This window comes from Corapipo altera, unplaced genomic scaffold (genome assembly GCF_003945725.1).
Source record: "Corapipo altera isolate COAL_440 unplaced genomic scaffold, ASM394572v1 122, whole genome shotgun sequence".
Classification (NCBI taxonomy): domain Eukaryota; kingdom Metazoa; phylum Chordata; class Aves; order Passeriformes; family Pipridae; genus Corapipo; species Corapipo altera.
In genome coordinates this window covers 2,013,449-2,029,689 of record NW_020884961.1, presented here as the reverse complement: position 1 = coordinate 2,029,689, position 16,241 = coordinate 2,013,449, and the positions used below count along the sequence as shown (strand labels likewise).

General features: G+C 54.4%; 1 protein-coding gene across 1 annotated transcript in view; it reads right to left on the bottom strand.

The window, feature by feature from the left end:
• Window positions 1-476: 476 nt before the first annotated feature.
• The window catches only part of NTN1 (netrin 1), a 97,876-nt gene continuing 82,111 nt past the window's right edge, over window positions 477-16,241 (bottom strand). The window contains exons 5-6 of the mRNA XM_027664082.1: window positions 9,965-10,039; window positions 477-917 (exon numbers count right to left, since the gene is read on the bottom strand). Of these exons, the coding sequence (XP_027519883.1) occupies window positions 589-917; window positions 9,965-10,039 (404 nt within the window). The 3' untranslated portion in view covers window positions 477-588. The remainder of the gene's footprint in view (window positions 918-9,964; window positions 10,040-16,241) is intronic.

Genomic DNA, 16,241 nt, shown 5'->3' with positions numbered 1-16,241 from the left:
CATCATGGCTGGAGACCTCCCCAGGGACCACACAGCGGGTGGTGGTTACAGCTCTGGGGTACCCAAGTCTTCGATAACCCGTCAGTCGATCTCGGATCTGTCCTCGGCGAAAAGTCTCTGTTTAGTTTCCTCTACAGTAACTGTCTTGGTCAACCTAAGCTGCGAATACGTATTTTGGGGATGGGGAGTTAATTTCCAGCGTTGCTGTTGATTAGTTTCTTACAGGTCTGATGTTCCCATGCCGTGCTTTGGAAGCAGCAGATGTTAGCAGCTGGAAGGCAGTTTGGTGTCTCTGAGTTCTTCGGCAATGGGGGGCAGGAAGAAGCGGGGGGGGGCACTGGGTGCCGCACCCACACTCCTCTTGGTTTGTGTCCATGTGCACGGTTGTTTTTGTTGGGTTTAAGTTTTGTTTTCCCCCGGAACACGAGGTGCAATCCCGACAGCCCCACGGCCGCGATCCCCCTCCCGTCCCCCCAGCCCCCCCGGCGGCGCGTCCCCGTCGCCGGTCCCTGCCCGCCCCAGCTCTACACAAAGCAGCATGCACAGTCAGTCTCTCCCTCCCGCGCCCTCCGTGGCCTTCTCCTCCTTTTAGGCTTTCTTACACTTCCCCTTCTTCTCCCGCTGCTGGAACTTCCTGAGCCGCCGGGCCCACGTATCCCGCCACTGGATCACCAGGCTGGTTTTGTCCGCAATGATGCCGCTCTGGTCAGGAGAGTCCTCGTTGTTGCCCAGCAGCAAATACTTCTTCATGGGCTTGATTTTGGGGCACTTGCACGCTATGTCCTTGGAGTGGATCCACAGGGTCTGGTCTCCGCGCCGTATCCGGTTGCTCCCTTGTTTGTAGACGGAGATGATGTTGACCGTGAACTTCCACCAGTCGGCATTTTTTTCCGCTTTCAGGATGTGGATCTGAACAGCTGGAAAAAAAACAGCACAGGAGGCAAGAGAGGAAAAGATGTTACCGTCTGAGCTGGTGAGAAGAAAATGAATTTCAGGTCTTACCTAAATGGGCTGTGTGAGGAAGAAGGGTTTTATCCCCAGAGCCCGGGCTGGGGGTGGCAGTGGACAAGGGTGGTGGGTGCCCCAAAACTGACCCTGTCCCCAGGCCACCAACCACGAGCAAGAGTAGCCAGTTCTGGCATCTGAGGGTCTCAGCAAAAGTTCTAAGGCCACCACAGACTTGGGAGATGCTCTCCAGCTCTGCTGCCACACACAGCCCTCAGTTCCCAGGGAGAATGGATGTGGTAACCCAAGGCCCACAGGGGCTGCAGGAGTGGCTGTAACAGCAAGAACCATGGCATTCCTTGTGCTGGCAGCCCTGGGAATGACACAGGGCTATCCAGAGCAGTGGTAGGGAGCAGGTTGCTCGTCCTCCTCTGTGTCCTAGGGAGGACCAGCACCTCCCAGGGCATAGTTGTGAAACAAGCACAGACAGGGCAGCTCCTGGGGATGTTGGTGCAGCAACATCTGCCCCAGCACCTGTGAACTCTTAAAGTGATCAGAAAATCTTAAAAAAAACAGGTGTATTCGTGTACACTGGACCTGTCTTTTCCCTTGAAGCCACAAGCACAGAGAGAATTCAAACCCTGGGACAGCTGGTGCCTCCAGCCTCGGGGGTGGCCTGAGCACAGGGCAGAGCCCCATGCACGAGGTGTTGTAGGGGGCAGTGCTAAAGCCCCAGGCTGCAGTCCTAGGACATGGGATGAATATTCTTTCCAATCCACATGTCCAGAGAGCAGCTCGTGCTTCAGCCAGAGGATGTGTTTCTGCAGGAACCCTCCAGCCCCTCTGCTCTCCTTTCCTCACTGGATGGGCAACGGTACTTCTGCACCAGGACCCTCAGGCAGCCCCAGGTTTCAAGAGAAGATGAGCCCCAGTCTGGAGCAAAACACTGGGACTGGTCCTTATCTCCAAGCACTTGGAATCTGGAGGTAGGAAAGACCTGTGTGGGGCTCCAGCACATCTGCTCAGGGGCAGTGCAAGGAGGGAGCTCCACATGAGACACTGGCCTTGGACCAGGACACTGAGCAGGTTCAGACCTATGGATGGATTTGGAAACAGGGAGGATCCCTGGTCAGATGTTTCCAGGAGATGTTCCTCAGTCAAGGTTGTCCATGTCTTGCTGTGGAAAAAGCCATTGCTGGAAAAAGCACTGAAGAAGGACTGAGGGTGGGGCTCAGTGATCACAAGGAGAGGTCAGTGGCAGTGTCCAACTTTACTTCTGGCTCTGGCAGTCACTGGAGTATCTCTGCAGGTGCTGAATAGCAGCCTTAGGCTTCCAGGGGATAACTTAGTGTGGAGCAGCCTGGCAGAGAACCGGGAGATCACAAACTCCCGAAGGAGGACTGACATGGGAGCACAACTGTGATCCATAAGCAAGGTGATGATGTTTTCCAAGCCTGTGGCTGATGCTGTGTAACCTCCCCTGTTGCCCTGTGGGCTGAGAAAGCCTGGTGAGGGTCAGCCCTCCAGCACTGCACCTCTTGCTCTTTCCTGAAACATGGTTCCTACGTGACCTTATCCCTGCAGCCACCAGTAGCTGGGCAGGAGTGGTGGCCCAGGGTCCCAACAGGGACAGAGAGAAGAGGGGGCTCAGCCACCACTGGGGTGGGAGAGGGCTCTCTACAAGGTTGTCCACAAAGGTGCTGCAGAGCTGGGATGGTGCTGGACACCTGGATGCTCCAAGGGAGGGCTCTGCTCACGAGTGAGCAGAGAAGCCCCTGCAGCCACCATGGTTTTGTCCTGCAGCCCAGGTGGCCCCAAGCAGACAACGGTGACTTCTGCTAGCCTTCCTCCTCCTCCTCCTCCTCCTCCTCCTCCTTGGACACCTCGCCCATGCTGGACCACATCCATGTCTCCTGGCCATCCCTACAGGTGCTGCTGTGCCCTCCTCAGATGACATCCTTGGGTTTAACCCTGACTTGGGTTTAAATCAAAGGGAAGGAAAGAGACCCACGTGGGAAAGGGAGCGTTTGGCCCCTACAGCACGGTGAGGAAGAGGAGATACAAGCCTGGAGGCAGCTCCTGCTGCACCAGTGGGCTTCCTCCTGACACAGTTCCTCACAGGTGGCAGATAAGGATGGGAGCTGCAATCAGCTGGGATTGCATCTTCCAGGGAGTCTGAACACATTCCTCCTCACCAAAAGTCAGCTTCCAGGAAAATATCCTCATCAGGCAGTGACTACCCAGCCCTCCTAGGGTTGCTGACTGTTGCTGACTGTCCCCAGCAGCAGAGACAGAGGTAAAAACCTGGGTGGTGACGCCAGCCCTGGCTGGGAGAGCAGGCAGGGGCTCCGTGCAGGCTGGTGCAGCCCAACTATAAAGTGCTTTTTGACTAAATCTTTGAGCTTTTCCCTTTTTCCCATTCTTCCCCCGTGCCCTGGGAGCTATAACCCCCTGCCCATCCACCTGCCTGTCTCAGCTGTCTGGCCAGGCCCAAGCAGGGCCAATCCTGCTTCTATAAATTAACAGCAGGAGAAGAAACCCCCCCAAAAAAACAGGCAAAACTCTCTCATTTGCCTTTTAACAACCCAATTTCCCCCCACTGGGTTAGAGATGGAGGAGAATCACCCCCTCTATAAAAACACACCGTGCCAACTGATCCCAGGCTCTGGGAGGAAACAGAGCTCTGCAGCTCAGCACAGCTTTTTAACACGTTGCAAAATATATGGGGTATTTTTTTTCAGAGCATGTCATGGAGGCCAGATGCTTTCATTAAAAAAAAAAAAAAGAAGAAAAAGAAAAAAAGAAAAAAAAAGGAAAAAAAACAACCCTAAGCTCTGACCGTGTATTTCCCTGTCTGGTGTGAAGGTAACAAAATGTGAAGATTAGCCAATTTTTATTTTTTTGGAAACAAATCTTTCCAAAAAAGCTTAAACCTTTGACCTGCCTTGGGTCCACACTGACAAAATGGAGAAAATGAATGAAAAGGAACCGGAGAGAGGTGGTTACAGGAAACTCTGCTCTAAAACACACAGTCTGTATTTTTTTTGATGTCAAGGCCCCCGTCTCTTATTTTTTTCCTCTTTTATTAATGAAGTGGAAGGAGTGAAAGCTTTGAGGAAGGCTTGGCTGGCGTGGCTGCAGCTGCCTCCCCTGACAGCCCGTTTTCTGCCCATAACTTCACATCCAGGACATGCAGTTCCCCCTGAGCCTGGTTTTGGAGTTCAGGTTTAGCAGTGCCTTGCCGGGGTGTTTCAGTGGTGGAATGGGACCAGCTTCCCCAGCGTCTCCCAAAGGACACGAGACGTGCAGAGATACAGAAAGGCACCAGGAGGTACCTAAGCTGGCTCCCCTGAGTGAATCCCCAGGGATTTAGACTCTCATTTCTCATGAAAGAGAAGGTTTCAGCCCCTTCATGATTTGGAGGGGGCTCAGCTGTGCCCCCCCTCTCCCAAAGCTGATTTTAGTGCTTGGTGTTGTCCTTACCTGCCATTTCCTAGAGCAAAGCTTGGCTTGTCTGTGCCGTGGTGAACTGCTCTCACTTTGCTCTCCCACTGAACCCCTGTTACCAAGACTGTCCCTGTCACCATATCCCTGGAAAAACATCCCTGAAAGCATCCATGGGGCAGCCAGATGAAAGGATGCAATAGGGGATGATGGTTATTCACCACTGGGGAGATGGTGCTCCCCTGGCCACGATGTCCTGGGAGTGGGTGGTGACCTGGAGCAGGAGCACAAAATCAAACAAACTGCAGCTTTCACAGTGCTGCTGCTCCAGCTGGGGCTGGTGACACTGGTTTCCAGTGAGGATGGGCCCCAGTGCAGGCTCCAAGCCTGGCAGAGCCTTGGGTCTGCCTGTGGCTTGTCCCTGAGCTTTGCAAACAGTGGGGAGCTGAGCCCTGCAGGCAATCTGGGGCTGCTGCACCCCAGACACCCCCACAGCTCCAGGGATTGTTCTCCAGGTTCACTGTTCTGCTCCCTGCCAGCCCCAAAGGAGCCCCAGCCAGCAACGGGCATGAAGAGCTGGGGGACCTGGTGAGCACACGGAGCCACCCCATGAACCACATCCCACCCTACACTGGTGCTCCTGGACCACAAATCCTGCCTGGATGGTGCCTTACAAGTCTCACCACATTATGCTGCTTTGGAAGAAAAAGGTGGCTGAGTGGCCCCTGGGCTGTGGGAGGGGATGGAGTGTCCCTGCTCCCCTCCTGCATTCCCTGGAGCTCAGCTCAGGGGCTCAGGATGCTGCCTGGCTCCTGGAGGCTTGGCAGGGAGCCTCCAGCCACAAGAAAGACCCAAGGGCTGGATGCTGGAGATGAAAGCAGAAGGGTGGATGGCCTGATGTTAATAAAAACAAAACCCAACCCAGTCCCTCCAAACAACATGTCTGAGGGCAGCTGCACAAGGCTTAAAGCAAAGCAGCTCCTCACAGCATTCAGAGACCATGAGTCAGGGGCCCAAAAATCCTGGGATTGCCATGAAAAGAGTGAGGCTGGGAAAAAAATTAATTATTTAAATTTTTAGGTTTACTTTTGGGGTTTGTGATAAATCTCCTGCTTTCGAGGTTTCCCCTGCCAAGGCTGACCTAGGGCTGGTCTGCTGCAGGGCCAAACCTGTGCATCCTATTGTGGATACACAGAATATCGTGTATATCCTATGCACTGACCTGTCCATGGGAGCTTCCAGAGACTGGGAGCATCGCTGTGCTGGCCCCTGGGGGAGATCCCCTGGGCCCAGGGGATGGCAGTGGGAGCAGAGCAGTTTGCTGGGAGAACAAAAGGGTCTTTAATATGGACTGATGGAAGTAGGTGTTTAATATGGACTGGTGGAAGTGGGTGCTTGGGGTTCAGGTGTCCCAGCCTGAGATGGGGCTTTCCAAAGGCTTGGCTCCCATCTCACTGCACAAGCAGAGTGGAGCTCATGTGGATTTTATTCCAACTCAGCAGCTAAAGGTGACCCCGACACCATCTGGGTTTGGGAACGTAAAGGGCTGGCTCCTCGCTGGAGCAAAGAGTTAAAATGGGATTTTTCTCCCCTTATTTTTTAATTTTTAATTTATTTGGCAGTGGCTTTGCCTCGCTCCAGTTGCCAATTTCCTACTGGTTTAATATTGGAGATTTATGACCCCTAATCCCAGCCGGCCTGGGTGTGCCCTGGCCAGGCATGATCCCTCCCCGTGGTGCTGGGGGTCCCCTCACTGCCCGGGTCACTCCCTCAGCACGTGGTTACAGGAGGGATTGCTCGGTGCTTCCCTCCAGGAATGGGATTTCTCCACCTTCCCAGGCAGTGGAAGGGTCTGTGAGCACCAGGGATGGTGCTTCCCCCGTGCCTCGTGTTTTCCTGTGGATTCAGGGTTTTTTCTCCCCCCTCCCTCTTTGCAAGCTGCCTTTTGAAAACACGTTTTTCCTTTTTTCCAGCAGCCCCTGCCAAGCTCCTCTCGACAAAGGGGGTGACTAAGTGAAGGCTCCGAGAAAGGAAGGATTTTTTTTCTTCACTTTTTTTTTTCCAAGAAAGGGCAAAGCGAGCAGATGATCTCACCTTTCAGATGAGGATCCTGTTCCTCACCCCCATCCTCTCCCTGATGCTGGGGACACAGGACCCAGCACAACTCTCTGGGATCACCTGGGTAGGATCAGGCCCTGGTACAGCACAGGGGGCTCAGAATCAGGGGGGAAATGAGGTTTAAAAGCTTCAGGTTTCCTTACCACAGCCACTTGGATGAGCCACAATCACACAGAGAGTGGGAAAAGCCCCAAAGGACAGGATGAAATGGCAGCACCCAAGTGAGTAAAGGATGCTCCCACATCACCTGGATCAGCATCACCTGCTCTAATCAAATAATCCCTTCTCCTTTTGGGCCACGGGGGAATCTCCACCCTCAGTGGGTTCAGCAGGGATCCCCTCTGCTTCCCCAGGCTAATTTAAGTGACCCCAACCCAGTGAAACCCCTCCTCTACCCCTCGATTTCTGGGAGCTGGGTGACCCTGCACTCCCCCACGCAGCCAAAATAAACCCAGAAAAAGCTTTTCTGCTCCTCTTCTTGCCTTCCCCCCTCTCCGAATCTCCCAGCCCGCCCTCCCCGCGTCCTGTTTCACTCCAAATATTTGCACCAAAACCCATCTCGCAGCGAAAAAGCCCAATTTAAAATAAAAAGAAAAAAACCCCACAAACCCAACAAAAACAAACAGATAAGAAAAATAAATAAGGGAAAATATCCCCTTTGAATGGCTGAATGAAGCGGGGAGCTAAAAAGCCCCATTGAGGAGCGCGGGCGGATGATAGCTCCCGATTGAGCCCGCGGGAGAAGTAACTCTGTTCAAGCTAATTAGGGCCTTTTAGGACATTCAGCACAGCGACGGCAGCAGAACGGTGAGGAAAAGAGCCTCCTAATTGGCTTCCTGCTGGGGTGTCAGTCCCAAAGTCTTTATTATCCCTCCCTGCACCTTTTCATCCCTTTCTTCCCTCCCTCACCCCGGTGAAAACCTGGACTGCCCCGGCACTGCACCGCTCACCCTGCTGCCTCGCCAGGCTGGTTTGCCCTTGGAAAAGCAAATTTGCTGTGGCTGTGGGGCTGGTTGGGGCTGTTGGGGACCCCTCCAGATTCAGGAGGGCTCGGCTGGGAGCACCCCAGTTCTGCACTCGCTCACCCAAACCAGCAAAGGGTTTTGGCTCACTGGTGAAGCTGCAGAAGTGCTGCTGTGGGTTAAAAGAGAAAAGCTCTTTCCAGCTCCCCAATCACTGCTCTGGGGGTATCTCTCCCCTTTTCATGGCTCCAGGGGTATCTCCTGCCCAAAAAAGCTCTTGAGCTGCTCTCATCTCCCCAGCCTCAAACAAAACCAAGTGTGAGCTTTCAGCTGAACCCCCAACACCCCCTGGTGACACTGGACAAGCCAAGGAGCAAAAACACACCAGGGCTGCCCCTCCAGTAAAACCCAAGTCCTGCCACCACCAAAACCTCCCAATCCTCTCCTCAAGAGCACAGGGAAAGGTGACACTGCTTGGCTGGAAACGTGCTCTGAGGGGGATGCACTTGCCTTTTTGTCCTCCCTTCCATTCTCCCAACCCCTGGGGCTGACTTGGATCATGACAAGTCATGAAAAAAACAAGAGTTTCCTGCAGTCAAGCAACTGTTTTCTCCCCTCTTCAGAGGGCAAATGCTCCAGTGTGAGCTCAGCTCTCAAGACATGCTGGAGAAGCCATGGCTTTAGTGGCCTGGGGCTCAGCCCTGCTCCCCTCTTTAATAACCCCATATATCACCTTAATAACCTTTTAGCAGCGACTTTCCCATGTGCCATTAAACCCTTTTATCCAAGGGAAAAGGCATTCCTTGGACCTTTCCAACACGTGCTGAACCTCCAGCAGCTCCTACGAGCACGACCAGACCTCGGCACAGCCTTGCTGGATGGGGACCACAACTGCACCCCAGCCCTGGCACCTCACCCTTGCCAAGGGATACTCTCTGCTGCACAACCATTTTGCCATGTGGATAAAGGAAGAATAAATGGGAATGCAAATAAAAGATTTGCCTCCAAGGCCTTTTTCTCCTCCCCTGAGCTCACGGGGAAGTACCAGAGCACAAAGCCAGTGTGGAGCATCCCTCAGCCAGCCCTGCTGGGAAGCGCCTTGTCCAGGGATGGGCTGTTAAATGGGAATTCGTTCTGCTCTTGCAAACACTTCCCAGACATGCTGAGCTGCTGCTGTATGTTTGAAGGAGGGAGGAGGTAAAAACTCCTCCTGGGTGTTTTCATGTAGATGGAATGAGATGCTTTTTCTTGATAGTTTGGTGGAAATACATATACACACAGATAGAAACATACACATGCATGTATTTATACCTAGATATAGATATTAGATATCTTTTATGTATTCCTCCACTGTGGAGGGAAGGACTGGCAGGCACTGGACAGATGCTCTGCAGCCTCTCATATTCCCTGGTTTTCGCATGTGTGGAGGCTCAGCTTTGAGCTAGGCTTGCCAGTGCTCAGCCCACTCCCCATCCTTGGGTCAAACCAAAAGCTCATGGTTGGTCCTTCCTCCAGACACTTTGCTCCCCCCTCTACAGTCTGTGGAGGGGGGAGATAATTTCCAAACCCTCCACAAGTTTAGCTGCATTTCTAACCATCCCCTGGCACACAGCATCTGTATTTAAGGAGATTTTTCCAGGTTGGTCCTGACACTCAGCTCATCTCAGCAGCATTGGCATGGCTGGCAAAGGAGGGGGATCCTCTGGGCAGGTGGGACAGAGCAGAGCCATCCCTCCCCACCTGCCAGTGGGTGATGTCTGAGCCAAGGAGGAGAGAAGCTCCTGCTGGGGTCACCCTGGACATGTCCTGCATGGACACTGCATGGGCCCACTGGTGACCATGTTGGGAATGGACCCACATTAAAAATAATCCCAGGAGCAGAGAGCTTAGGATGTGTCTGCTCCAAGACACTGCTGCAGGGCAGAGCTGTGGAAGGATTCTCAGGACCCTGGATACCAGCAAGGATTCCGCAGTGTCCCGGCTTGTCCCAGGGCTGCACCACCTTCTGAACTGTCCTGGGATTTAAGGGGGATGGATCTGGGTGACAGGGAGCTGCTTTCTGCTCATCCCCATGGCAAAGCATATTTTTTGAAAACTGCTGCACCTTATAAAGAGAGGGGACATGGTGTCACTGTAACCAAGAAGACATTGGAAACACCTGGAAAATATGAGTTTCCCTACAGATGCTAAGACAATCCCCTAATCAGGGTCCATAGTGTCCTCATCCCAAATTCCCAAGAAACACACTGCACCACTTTCTCCACCAAACATTGCTGCCCAGGGCTTCCTCTCCAAACTTGCCAAAAATCATTCCCAAAACTGCACACGACCCAGCACAGGTAGAGCTGGGCTGCCCGTGGCTGTGGCTGGGACACAGCCAGCAGCCCTTCCCTGGGCTGGGAGGGCTTGGGGACACCCCAGAGGGGGATGCTCCTCCTCTGCATCCCTTTGCCACCTCTCATCCCTGGGAAGCAGCGCTGAGAGGGAGGACTCACCATAGTCTTTCTTACAGTACTTCTTCATGTTGATCTTCAGTTTCCCCTTGGAGGCTTTGCAGTATGAGTCACAATCTGCACGGAGAGAGGGGGAGGGCAAGAAAACATTAACAAAACAAATTAGCCTTAAAATGAATAAAGGGCTGGGGGAAGGGGGGACAGCTCAAAGCTGCAGCCTGCCATGAATAAGCAGCGTGCCTGTGATATCCATCTGCCAGGCCCCGATTGGGTCGTCTAAGGGGGCATTCAGAAAACCCTTCCTTTCTAAAGAAAGCTGCTCACAAAGGAAACCATCCTCCCTCCCACCTCCCCCAGCCCGGCTTCCCTGGGCCGCCTCTGTCTTCCTGGGAGACCCCGGGGGCCTCCCTTATTGTGCCACCCAGAGCTTTTGAGAGCCACACAAATTCTCCCTGTTCTCCAGCTCCCAACTGGAGCCTGCCCGGAGCCCACAGAGGCCCCATTGTCACCCCTAACCCGGACCAGTGTCAGCCTTTGGCATTCATTGCCGAGAGATTCGGGCTGGGGTCACCCTCCGACAATGCGGGTCAGAGAGGAAATTAGCAGCCCATGAAGCATTAGCAAAGCCTTTTGGTGTCCACTCTACTGAAGTGTGCAAATAAAATGCCCCAGTAGGAACATTTCATTTCTAATGGGCCCCCACTGCTGGGACACGCCGGCCGTGCCCGGGCGGCGCAGGGGCCGGAGCGGCGGCAGGCGGGAGGGCTGGCACGGCCTCCTGGCACTGCCACCAGGGCTGGAGCCCGGCCACGGGCCCGGGTGGCTGCAGGGATGCTGAGCCCTGCCCCAGGAGCTGCTGCTCCCCAGGGACCTGCTCCGGTGAGGGATGTGGGATGTGGCTGGACGGCATCACATGGTTGGTGCCCTCCAGCCACTGCTGGGAATATTCCAGTGGCACCACAGCTGGAGATGTGCCACCCCATGCCAGCTCCCAGAATCGGGGTGGGCTCATGGACGTGCTGCCCGTGCACATCTCATGTCTCCTCAGCACCCACAGGTGCTGGAGAGAGGCTCCCAACACACAGAATGCCCTTATTCAGGAAAAAATGGGACATGTCTGGTACAGCGACAGCCCTCAGACACCTCCACTGTCCCAACTGCCCACCATCCCTGCACAGCCACCCATGGAGCCCAGGTGTGAAAACTGAAGTGCCCCAGCAGGGCCCCAGGGCTCTCTGAGCAGGGTGGGGATGCAGGGAAGGATGGGAATGCTGCTGGTATCCCACACCCAGTGCATGCCAGGTGCCCATATCCTGCCCCAGCCCACGTGAGCAGTGCCAGACCAGAACACACTTGCCCAGGCAACACCCTCTCCTCTCCAGTACCACGACATGAAAACCTGGGGGAGAAGCTGTGCAGCATCTTCCCTGTCCCCCATCAGCAAGGCTGTGTCACACTCCAGGGTGGCACATGCCAGTCTCAGCAGGGCTTGAGGCCTCATTCCTTGTGTGCTGCAAAAGCCTTTGCAAGAAGCAGTTCCTTCCCAGAGCCACTGGCACTAAGCAGGCTGGGAGGGGAAATGGAGTCACAGAGCTTGGAAGTGGCTGCACAGCCATAGCAGTGGCAGCATTTCCTGGCCATACCTCTTTTTGCAGCTCTGCTGTGCACACAGGGCCATGGTATGAAGCCAGCTTTGGGACAGGGCCATGCTGGAGGAGGTGATCTCCAGTGGTGGATGCCCAGAGCCAGCCCAGGCAAGGAGGGCAGACGTGGTGCACTGGGTGCTCTGCACCCTCTCAGCTCACCAGCCCCAGTACAGGAGGTGTCCCTGGAGTGGGAGGTGAGTTCAGAACCAGGGGGAGCTTTGTCAGGTGGAGAGGACATGCTCCAGGAGGTCTCATGGACCCCAGATCCAACTCTGCCAGATCCCTCTGGCAGCAGAGCCAAACCCAGCCTGAGCCAAGCAGCAGCTGAAAAGCTTGAGTGGAGGAACTAACAAGCAAAGGAAACTCGAGGAGCTGGACACTCACACTTGCCAAGATCATCAGGTACCACCTCAGTACCAACACCTCTGATCCATGTGTGCCCCAGCCCCTCTCAACATGGCCATGAAGAGTCCCCCAGCTCAGCACCATCCTCCTGCCCCATCTCTGCCTGCTGTTCCCACTCCTCAGGAGAGCATCCACAGGAATACATGGCTTCATCTTTCAGCATAACCCAGTCAGGGTCAAACCCAAAAGCTATGATTTGAAGCAAGGCCCCTTCCTCCTCCAAGAGTCCCAACTGAGGTCTCTGCACAGCTACAACCCAGCCAAAGCCCCTCGAAACCCAGGAGCTGAGCTGATGACTGAGGGTTTCCAGCCTCTGATTCCATTTGCTTTTCTCATCTAACATGACTCTGAACATCGAGTAAAACTTGAAATGCACTGAGAAAGGAGTGGATATTCCATAAAAGCTGCAGTTCAGATGATGGAGATTCTCTAGCAAAGTGCCAGCCATGCCTATGTGGCAGGTGGGGCGTGACTGCCCGGTGTCCCTGAGCACGGGGAACAGAAATATTCCTGATCCAACACACTGGTAAGATGTTCCAGGCCATAAACATTGCAGGAAAAGTCTATAAGGGAACTAAATGTGCGTGCAGTGACCTGACAGCCCAGAGAGGTTTCCCCTCAGCTGCTCAGTGGAGCAGGAGATGACAAGGGACAGACAGGCCATCGCAGCTCCTACAGGTTTCTGGCACCATTCTGCTCAACTGTGGATGTTCTCAGGACACCAGCATGGTTATGATAAACACGGTGATGGTTCTCCCCTGGCACAGAACTCCTGGAGCTCTGTGGATATTCACTGCTGCTGTTACCCCTCAGCCCCTGCTACAGGGGCAGGTGGAGAGGGAGCAGCTGAGCAGGGACAAGCCTGGGAGCTCTGGCTGCACACCCCTCCTGTCCTGGCCAAGTCAGACAGACGCTGCCAAGCAGCTGGCTCTGAGCACTAGTGGGGGTGGACAGCAGCTCCCACCTCCATGGCTCAGCCCCTGGATCTGCAGGGGGGTCTCCACCATCCAGGCTGAAAGAGCCCACCTGGAGCAGATCCTCCTCCAGCCCAACTGCACTGCTTTGGGATCCACCCCAAGAAACAGCAATCAGATAGAAACCATTGCTCTGCACTTCAGTCCAGACCACTGAGAAGAACAACCCCAAGTCACCTCAGCAACCTCTCCCCACAGGAACATCACTAACCACATCTGAGCTTCCCAGTCCTTGCACCACTGCTGTGATAATTCCACACTGCCTGAGATTCCAGACCTGCTGGAAACCCATCCTAGTGCTGTTTCCCAGACAGGGAGCCTGTGGGGTGATTGGGCACCAACCAGCTACCCCACACATGCTGTAGGACAGCACCCTATCTCCACAGCACCCCATCCCCACACCTCTGCTTTCTCCCAGGGCAAAAACCTGGAGCTCAAGACACCCACCTACAGCCGGGTCTGACCCTGTTTTGACTGACACAACCCTGTCCTGCCTTCTCTTTTCTCTTTCCCCAGCCCCATGGGCTGTGCCAGAGCCTCAGCTGGTTTGAATTGAACTCTCTGTGGCCAGAGCCAGCTGGTGTAAATCACAGTGAATCACCAGATGCCAGGGCTGGTTTCTGTGGGTGGGGGATTTGCCCCGGTTCATTTCCTTTGTCTCCGATGTGGAGAGCTCTCCTGCCTCCTGGGTGACTTGGAGGTTCTGTGGGGCCTCTTTGGGAGGGCAAATGAGATTTCCCAGAGCCAAGCATTGAGCCAGTTTGGCTGGGAAGCACTGCTGTGTGCATGGGGTAATGCTGAGAGATGACTCTTGCTTAGGGAAAGTGTGTGGAAGAGATGCTGCAGGATGTTATTTCAGTGCTGCCCAATGCCTGGGACAGACCCTGCTCTCATCCACCAAGGGACATTTCAGCATTTGGGCTCTGGGGAAGGTTTGCTGAGCTGCTGCTCCCTGATGGAAAGTGATAGTGGAGTTGGGGAAGGGATGGGAGGAGGGATCAGCTGGCTGAAAGGGGAGGAGAGGGTGGATGTGGAGCCCAGGGTGCTCTAACAGCCGTTCCAGCGACTCGTGGGTGTGCACAGGAGGTACAAACCATGTGAGACTCTTGCAGCATTTGTTCCCAAATGGTTCTGTTACAAACCTCTGGAGTCCCAAGATGTGTTGCTTGGCTATTCCAGGGGCTTGCTGTCCTGCAGGTCCCTCTTGCCCCTCTCCAGGAGGCTGCAGAGGATCAGCCTGAGGTAACCTGCCCGTGGAAGGTGATGCCAGAGTCTGGCCAAAAGGTCAGGCTGAAGATTAAGGGAGCTGCCTGAAGAGGTGAAGCCTCTTTGGGGTGGGGAACAACCTGGTACCTGAAGCATGGGGTGGTCGGTGTCCAGGTCCTGTTTGGCCACGTTCTATAGGTGGGATGTGGGGGCACCAGGAGGGGTGGATGGGGTCAGGCCCAGCTCTCTGCCCACTGTGCTGTACAAACGTCCCCTGCACACGGGGGTGCAGAACAGGGGTTGGTGCTCACCCTGCTGCTGCCCCGCCCTGCTCCTCCTCCAGGCAGACCTGTCCTCTCAGCCTGCCTGGCCCTGGGCAGGACCTGAGACCTCTCTGAGCTGCTCCTAGCCTTAATCTGACCCAGCCACCCCCCTTCTGAAGGACCCAACCCCCCCTGGCTACAGCACTACGGTGCAGGAGAAACCAAGAGCTGATATCCAAGCACCCTCCTCCCCTGCTCCCGGCACTTTCCGCCCCGAGTTTGCTCAGCTGCACAAATATTTCAGAGCAAATCCCCGTTTCGGAGGCTCAAACCCAAAGCACAACCAGACCTTAGTGCCTTTTTTTTTTTTTTGTCCTTCATCACTGCCTCCCGGCGCGGTGACATCCTGCTCCTCCCTGCCGGCTCCCCGGGGCCGGGAGCGCCCTTCCCTGCGGGAAAGCACCAACTTTCTGCGATTCCCGGATAAACAGAGTGGGAGGGGATCTGGGAAGAGGCGTTTGGCGCTACTTGTTCGCAGAGGGAGCAGGTGGCGGGCGGCTGTTTCGTGTCCGTCGCAGCTTAGTAAAAAGTGTCAGCACAGCCTTCAGCAGCTTTGCAGCTCAGCCCATCCCCTTGATATAACTAATTCTCTGGCTGAGCAAAGAGTTTTCACAGCTAAACACCTTCTTTGTTTTGCCTTTTTTATTTTTTTTTTAATTTGAATATTTTCTTTTATTTTATTTTTAAACATCTTCCTTTTGGGGTTGGTTCAAGCAGGGCCGGGGTTGCTCCCACCAGACTGGGAGCTGTGGGATGCTGGCCCCCCTGGTCACCCCGTGCTTTGCTAACACACCACGTTCCTCCCAGAGCCCGTTTATTAAGAGTTGGGACTTTGTGATCCTTGTGGGTCCCTCCCAACCCAGAGTATTGTGTGACTCTGAGTGCTGATGCTCCCGGGGTTGGGCAGGATGGAGGTGCTGGCAGCAGAGCTGGGGGTGCTGAGTGTTGTTCCTGAGAAGACGCTGCACGAGGCGCCTCTTGCTGCGCTTGCAGTTCCAAAATGAGCTCTAAGCCCCTGCGAAAGCCACATGTTGGTAACGGAAATTAAAGGCCCCTTGATTCTGACATGATAGAACGATTAAAGCCACATTTCTTGGCCTGGGTACCTAACTCGAAATGCAGATATAAGGCTTAGATCCCCGAGGGGATTCAGATTTCTAATCCCAATTTATGCAGCTAAATTCCTATTGATTTCCCCCAGGTAGGGCCCTAAATGCCTTTGTGGGCTGCGATCCAGAGTGGAGGTGTTGTGGCTTAGAAGGGGAGCCCCAGCCTTGATGGTCTGACCTCAGCGTTTCAGGGTGAAGGGCATTTTCCTGCCTTCTCTCCCTGGGGGCTGTGCTTCCCCCTGGGGCTCTGGAGGGGGGGCCTGGGTGCCCCCATCTCCTGTAGTCCCTGGGTGGGATGTGCAACCATACTGAGCCACTAAATGAAGGTGCAGGGCCAGTTATCAAATCCTACATCCATGATTCTATAACCGGAGAGAGCAGGTCTGAGGAAATGCAGTAAGGCCTGCCTGGGGTCCCAAATACCCCCAGAGTGAGCCAGTGCATATCAATGGGGCTGTTTTTACTTGCTGTAATGCAAGGGGACTGTGGTGGTGAGCAGCTCTCATCTCTCTACCCTTTTCTCTTCCCCAGCATTACTGGTCAGAAACACGGCAGCATCCAGGTTCCCACCAGCTCTGGGCAAATCTATGCTTGGAAATGCCAGTGCACAACACCTAAACCTCTCTGCAGGTATATCCAAAACTGTGTTTGGAAAT